A 7,500-nucleotide genomic window follows, 5' to 3' on the forward strand; every position below is an offset into this window, starting at 1 on the left:
GCAGACATTTTCGGTCATCTGAATGATCTCAACTTGTCCATGCAAGGCATGTTTGCTAATAATATTGATTGTACAGAGAAGGTAGAAGCCTTCAAGAAGAAAATATCACTGTGGAAGCGTCGAATCCAGGGAGGAAATGTGGGAAGCTTTCCTATCCTGGATGAAAAACATGGAGACAAGGCAATCCAGCCAATGCTTGTAGAAAATATTGTTGCTCACCTCTCACTCCTAGAGACCACTATGGCACAATACTTTCCCATGGATCATTCATTTCCAGAATGGATACAGCAGCCCTTCTTGGCAGATATGGATGATGATGATAACCTAAAGGAGGAGCTTATTGATCTGCAGGTGAACCAGGGTTGTCAAACAAAATTTCGCACACTACCGCTGTCAGGTTTCTGGTGTGATCAGTTGGTAGCATACCCTAAATTAGCAAAGGCAGCGCTGGAAATGATCATCCCATTTCCAACTACCTACCTCTGTGAAAAGGCTTTCTCCACCATGCTCCAAATCAAAACAACTGCCTGGAACCGACTTCAAATTGGGTTGCTTCATGATATGAGGGTAGCTCTGGCCAACACAAAGCCTCGAATTGAGAAACTAGTTGCATATAAGCAACAGCAAAAATCACATTGATGTATGTACAGTATGATTGATTACCCAGTTGTACATATTTAAATCCATGCAATTTCATTTTTTCTCATTTTTTTTATTTCTTTTATAAACAATATTGGTATTTTGTGTTAGTTATAAGGAATGAACAAAATAAAATTGATCAAGCAGTACACTTCACATTCCTTTATCCTTCTAGTTACCTAGTAATAAGATATTAATAATTAAGATAATTAGGGGGTGCTGGACTGCTTAGACATGAAAACAGGGGGTGCTAGGGTTGGAAAAGGTTGGGAAACACTGATTTATACCTTGTGTTTAGGAGAGAGATCGTTTACGTCTTGTGTTTAGGAGAAAGACCGTTCATGTCGTGTGTTTAGGAGAGAGACCGTTCATGTCTTGTGTTTAGGAGAGAGACCATTTATGTCTTGAGTTTAGGAGAGAGATCGTTCATGTCTTGTGTTTAGGAGAGAGACCATTTATGTCTTGTGTTTAGGAGAGAGACCATTTATGTCTTGTGTTTAGGAGAGAGACCATTTATGTCTTGTGTTTAGGAGAGAGATCGTTCATGTCTTGTGTTTAGGAGAGAGACCATTTGAGGTCTTGTGTTTAGGAGAGAGATCGTTCATGTCTTGTGTTTAGGAGAGAGATCGTTCATGTCTTGTGTTTACGAGTGGAAAGAGTACTATCAGACAGGCGCGCACACAGTTTTGACTGGAGAGGGTAAAGCAATACTCTCTCTCTCTCTCTCTCTCTCTCTCTCTCTCTCTCTCTCTCTCATTAGGACACTGTGAATAAACAGTAAAACCTGCTCCGAGAGATAAGTGAACACACGATGTCTCCTCGGATGGACTTAATAAGTCTTTGAGACATCCTAATCTTTGTAACTCCTTGTGACTCTTGCTTGGGAAATGTCAGGGGTCTCAGGAAAGTATATATTGGAATGTCGAGGTCAAGCTTAGAGAGAGAGAGAGAGAGAGAGAGAGAGAGAGAGAGAGAGAGAGAGAGAGAGAGAATGCCCCACCCACTATTTTGAGGAAGTCTCACGTTAATGAGCTGATGTTCATCGTTAAGTCTGTTGCATAACCTGGTGATGAATTGGTCGTCTGTCGTTTGTCTTTTCTTTCGTGTTGAACTTTGTTTATTGTCCGTATTTGTTATAAATTAATTATTATTTATTGTTGACTACCGTTGATGCCGTTGGCAACTGACTCCTTGGGCCTTTGCAAACTTTTAATCGTTGAGGCTGGAGTTGAGGCGTCTGTTCTCCGTGACCGTGATGTCAGTAGTAGTAGTAGTAATTGGCATTGATTATCGTATTTCTCTCTCTCTCTCTCTCTCTCTCTCTCTCTCTCTCTCTCTCTCTCTCTGTCGTTTGTTACCATGACTTGACTCCAGACTTCAAAATTGTGAGTCGATTTCCACTTTCCCCCTCGTCCAGGAGAAAGAAAAGTCACGGTGGCCATTAATGTGTCTGACTGTCCAGGACGTCAGTTCCACCTGTCCGATTGGGCTGCTCTGTCCACTTGTGTGACGTCCTTCCATCCCCCTCCCCCCTCCCCCCCTCACCCTCCCCCCTCCCCCCTCCCCCCCACTGCCCTCTCTTTTTAAAGGAAGGGTTCCTTTTTCGCTTTTCTGGAATGGGAATGGGACAATTTTCCATCGTCAGAAGGCATCTTGTTTGTCCATCTTTCATTATATATATACTTGCTTCAAACGCCAGCGTATATTCAATTCCTGTTTATGTAGTTTTAATTTCCGGTACTCGCTTGATCAATGGTCCGACTCCCTATTCGTCTCAATGAAGGTCTGGGTTTTGTTGTTGATGCTCTCGATAATACTTTCTTGTAATTTTTTTTTTTTTTTTACCTAACAGCTTTTATAAATGTACAGGGTGGTCCGAAAGTCTTGTTACCCCTACCAAAAAGTACCAACAATAGAGGTGCAAGTATTGCAGTAATACAGAATACGTATCCTGGATTCAGTTTATTCACTGTAAGAACGAGAGAACGGAATAAGAACAGTGTAACAATAGAAGAACAAGTAATATAGTAATAGAGAAGAAGATGTACATGATTCAGTTTATTTGCTTTTATTGATACAGTTACACATCGAGACGGTCTGTATGGACACCATCATTTTCGTGGCCCAAAATGATGCGGCGCTGATATTCGACGCTGTGCTTTGGTAGTTGTCGTAAATGCTGCCCGAACAGCGTTCTTCAACTGTTAAGTATTTTGGTATCGTTCATGTTAAACTTTCTCTTTGGTAGGGATAACACGACTTTCGGACCAGGTAGGGATAACACGACTTTCGGACCACCCTGTACATTATATATTTATTTCATACTTGTCTTGACTTCAGTTCGGTTATATTCTTTATTGTTATGTTCTTTTTCCAATGTAATCATTCTAGTCTGTTGGGACTCTGCTTATCAAGTTATTGGACTTATGTTGTTCTGTGCCAATTTGTTAAATTTCTGTTACATTGCTTATTTGTTTTGATTGAATGTTCCCTGTATTATACAATAACTTCTTAAGCGTCAATGTATATGCGTATTAAAGCACTTTAATCCGAGGAGTGCATTAGTTCGCTGATCAGCCTGTCTTCGTGGATGAGGTTGTTAGCATCACAGTTTATTTTGAAAGCCGGGTGGACTAGAGTAATCCACAACCTTTAGCACCGGACAACCAGAAAACGACGGTGGTATAAGTGTAAGGCCAGCCTGGCCAGCAAGTCTTGATTTCGGCGTTCACCAACTTGACACTATAGCAGATTCACATTAACCGTGCATTTGATCTCGAGAGAGACTGAGAGTTTCCAGCCCTGTGATTGGCTTATCAGCAGCCAATCAGGAGCGTTGTAAGGGATGGGCCTAGACGTCAAATGCACGGTTGATGTGAGTCTACTATAGTGTCCTAACTGTTTGGACAAAAGCAGATATAAACGCTGCCCATTTACAGGTTGGTTACCGTTTTGAGGCTCAGACAGGGAAACTTCATTCAGCTTGTAATTAGGTGAACCAGAATTGAAAGAGGCTTGAAGTTCTGATGAACGAAAACCTTACGTTTCTCATATATATATATATATATATATATATATATATATATATATTATATATATATAATATATATATATGTTAAGGCAAATGCCACGAAGGAAAAGTGAAACAATGGACTGGTTGCTAGGCCTTTCGACACATGGTCCTTTACTAGCAGTCAATAGTAGTAAAAAAAAAAAAAACCGTGTGTCAAAAGGCATTTGCCTTTATATGTGCATTCATCACTTACAATCAGTTATACATACATACATTATATACTATATAATTATATATATATATATATGTATATATGTATATATGATATATATATATATATATATATATATATATATATATATAATATATATTGGTGTATAGCTACTGAAAATAGTAAAGCGTAACCTTGCTGCTTTGTATTTTTGCTTTTAAACGATATTAAAAAACTTATGGAATATTTTATATCCGCTATTGGTTTTACTTCATTTATTTTCCGTTATTTCGATTTTGTTTACTTAATTGAATTCGTCTTGGATGTTTTTCAGTTTTCGATTTGCTTGCTTCTAGTTATTCCTTCGTTTTCTTTCCTCACATATCTGGAAATCTGAATATTTCCAAGTTTCCAGCTTTCTCATATACATTTTATCACGTCTCTCTCTCTCTCTCTCTCTCTCTCTCTCTCTCTCTCTCTCTCTTAGCTCCTCTCTCTCTCTCTCTCTCTGTATACACACATACATATATAAATATATATGTATATATATATATATATATATATATATATATATATATATATATAATATGATACATTTCGGAAGTTTAAACTGACAACGAAAGGCGTAAAATGTTGCAGCAATAAAACACACGTGCTGCTGATTGATAGAACAAGTCTCTTGGATGTTTTACCAATTACATCGATAACGAGGTTTTGATATTCACTGACTGGTATCATCAACTAAAGACGACGTGTTGGCAGTTGCCTCTTTTATAGTTCTTCTGGTGTATATATTTTTTTAAACGCTGAAGAGAAGTCTTTTACACACACACACACACACACACACACACACACATATATATATATAAATATATATATATATATATATATATATATATATATATATATATATATATATATATATATATATATATGAGAGTCATATCACATTACCGTGATTCATATACGTATACGTACATACATCGAGCTACAAATGTCCTTTAATATCTTATTCGCTCTACCTCGGAATTAATATATTTTCATATATGTTTAACCTAAGGGGAATTTTTTTTAGTCGATAAGAGATTTGTCGACTCTCAGGCGCGAACCATTGACACCTACAAATCCTGGACGCACAGTGAAGCCTTAGACCACACCGCCACCGCAAGAGGCCATAAGTTTATGCCGCCTCTCACCTACAAATAACTCGCTTTCAGGTTTATATATGTGTGTGTGTGTGTGCGTGTGTTTGTATTTGATGTCTGTCTGTATGAGTGCGTGCGCTTTTATTGACACTAATGTACTCAAGTTTCAAATACGTCCATGACCCACATTCTCTTCCTTGGTTTACGTTGATCATCTCATAATTCCCATTGCATTTATCATCTCATGTCACTCATCTTAGTCTGGCGGCCCTCTTTGATTACAGGAGAGAGAGAGAGAGAGAGAGAGAGAGAGAGAGAGAGAGAGCCTTTGCAGCAAAGCGCGGGCGTGGTATTTTTGTGTGTTGGGTGGTGGGTGGGCCATGGGGATTCCTCACTGTTTGGCACTCTGCCAGGGAAACTCTCTCTCTCTCTCTCTCTCTCTCTCTCTCTCTCTCTCTCTCTCTCTCACAAGAGGAAGGGTTAGGGAACTTCAGTAATACATTTTTTGGCATCTCTCTCTAAGAAAAAAGATACGAGTGGTTGGTACAGTAACATCATCTTTTTGCTCTCTCTCTCTCTCTCTCTCTCTCTCTCTCTCTCTCTCTCTCTCTCTCTCAAGAGGAAGGTTAGAAAGATTTAATAATAGATTTTTTGGCATCTCTTTTCAAGGAAAAACTATACGAGTGGTACGGTAATATCATTCTCTCTCTCTCTCTCACACACACACACACACACACACACACACACACACACACACACACACACACACACACACACCTACCTTTCCCTCAAGATGAAAGGTTAGAAAGATTCAATAATAAATTTTTTGGCATCGCTCTTTTCAAGGAAAAAAAATATACGAGTGATACGGTAATATCTCTCTCTCTCTCTCTCTCTCTCTCTCTCTCTCTCTCTCTAAGAGTGGCATGAAGTATTAATAACCAAGTAGCGATGTTCTTTCATATTTACTATTTATAAACTGAGTAAGGTCGCCATCGGAGTCTGGACCTGTTTTGGGCGGTACGGCAGGTTATATATCTCAGAGAAGCCGTGTTCAGATTTTTTTTATGTCGACTTTTTTTTATAGAGTTCTTGTTTATGGAGGTTTATATGCTTAGTCCTAATTCAATTGAGTTTTTTTTTTTACCTTGTTAAGTCTGTTGTCCAATGTTAGTCTTTGTTGGACTTGCCTGTTTGTTTTTTATGTCATTGAATTATTATTATTATTATTATTAGTTTTGTGTTGTTTAGATCATAAGAGTGTAATATTTTTCTGTTGAGTGCATTTTGATTGTAGGTTGTTTTTTTTTATTATTCATTGTTTTGGTTTTTCACGTAGGATTTTTATTGGGCAATTTAATCACCGTTGAATTTTTTTCTCTCATTTGTAAGTTGAAATTTTTTATGGCATTTATTTGAAAGTAGAATTTTTTTTTCATTTATTTGTTAGTTGAATGATTATTTTTATGTATTGGAATTTTTTCCTTATTTATAAGTTGATTGTTTCCTGTTATTTATTTGAAAGTTGACTTTATTTGTAAGTTTAGTGTTTTTTTATTTTAAAATTTGATTTTTTTGTCATTTATCTGTAAGTTTAGTGGTTTTTTTATTTACTTGAAATTTGAGAATTTTTTTATAATTTTTTGTAAGTTTAATAATTTTTTTCATTTAATTGAAAGTGGATTTTTTTGCATTTATATGTAAGTTGGTTTATTTTCTCATTTATTTTTAGGTTGATTTTTTTTGTCATTTATGTGTAAGTTCAATGTGTGTGTGTAGTGTATTTTTTCTATTTGAAAGCCAGTATTATGTCAGCTAGTTCTCTCTTTACAATAATTATTCAAGTTTTCATAAGAAGAAGAAGAAGAAGAAGAAGTAGTAGTAGTAGTAGTAGTAGGTAGTAGTAGTAGTAGTAGTAGTAGTAGTAGTAGTAGCAGTAGTAGTAGTAGTAGTAGTAGTAGTCGTCGTCGTCTTTACAATAATTATTCAAGTTTTCAGGAGGAGGAGGAGGAATGTTCTTTAAGGTTTACAATAGTATACTGATGGAAGCAGTAGTAAATTTTTGTTAATACTACTGTTTCCATTTGTATATTATTGTGGACCTTAAAGAACAACAACAATAATAATAGATTCTCATTATGTAGTGGTTAGAACACTCGCCTCACTAGAGAGAAGGACTGACTGGGCCACAATCCCACTAAAACCTTGATACCCCAGCCGGCCTCAGCTGTGTCCCGTGTGTCTGGTATTGTCGACTGTTGTTGGTCGCAGCCAGGAAGGAGTTGTTTGCCGTACTTTAGAATTCTAGCCATCATAGTTATTACCAGTAATAATAATGGGACGAGAAACAGTATAGGATAAGTAATTATTGTTTCAGTATCTTGAAACGAAATATTTTAAATGGCTAAGACCACTCGGTTTTGAAAACAAGAAGGGATGAATTCCCTGAGTATCATATCTAATGACACACAATCACCCTTTGTGGTAATTAT

The 7,500-nt window shown here is 37.0% G+C and overlaps 2 protein-coding genes across 2 annotated transcripts in view; both read left to right on the plus strand.

Moving 5' to 3' along the window:
- LOC135211403 (protein FAM200C-like) overlaps positions 1–639 on the plus strand; it is a 1,029-nt gene extending 390 nt beyond the window's left edge. Inside the window, exon 1 of the mRNA XM_064244717.1 lies at positions 1–639. This exon is cut by the window's left edge and continues 390 nt beyond it. Within this exon, the coding sequence (XP_064100787.1) occupies positions 1–639 (639 nt within the window).
- LOC135216236 (beta-arrestin-1-like) overlaps positions 1–7,500 on the plus strand; it is a 302,438-nt gene that overhangs the window by 53,888 nt on the left and 241,050 nt on the right.

Source organism: Macrobrachium nipponense, chromosome 19 (genome assembly GCF_015104395.2).
Source record: "Macrobrachium nipponense isolate FS-2020 chromosome 19, ASM1510439v2, whole genome shotgun sequence".
Lineage (NCBI taxonomy): Eukaryota > Metazoa > Arthropoda > Malacostraca > Decapoda > Palaemonidae > Macrobrachium > Macrobrachium nipponense.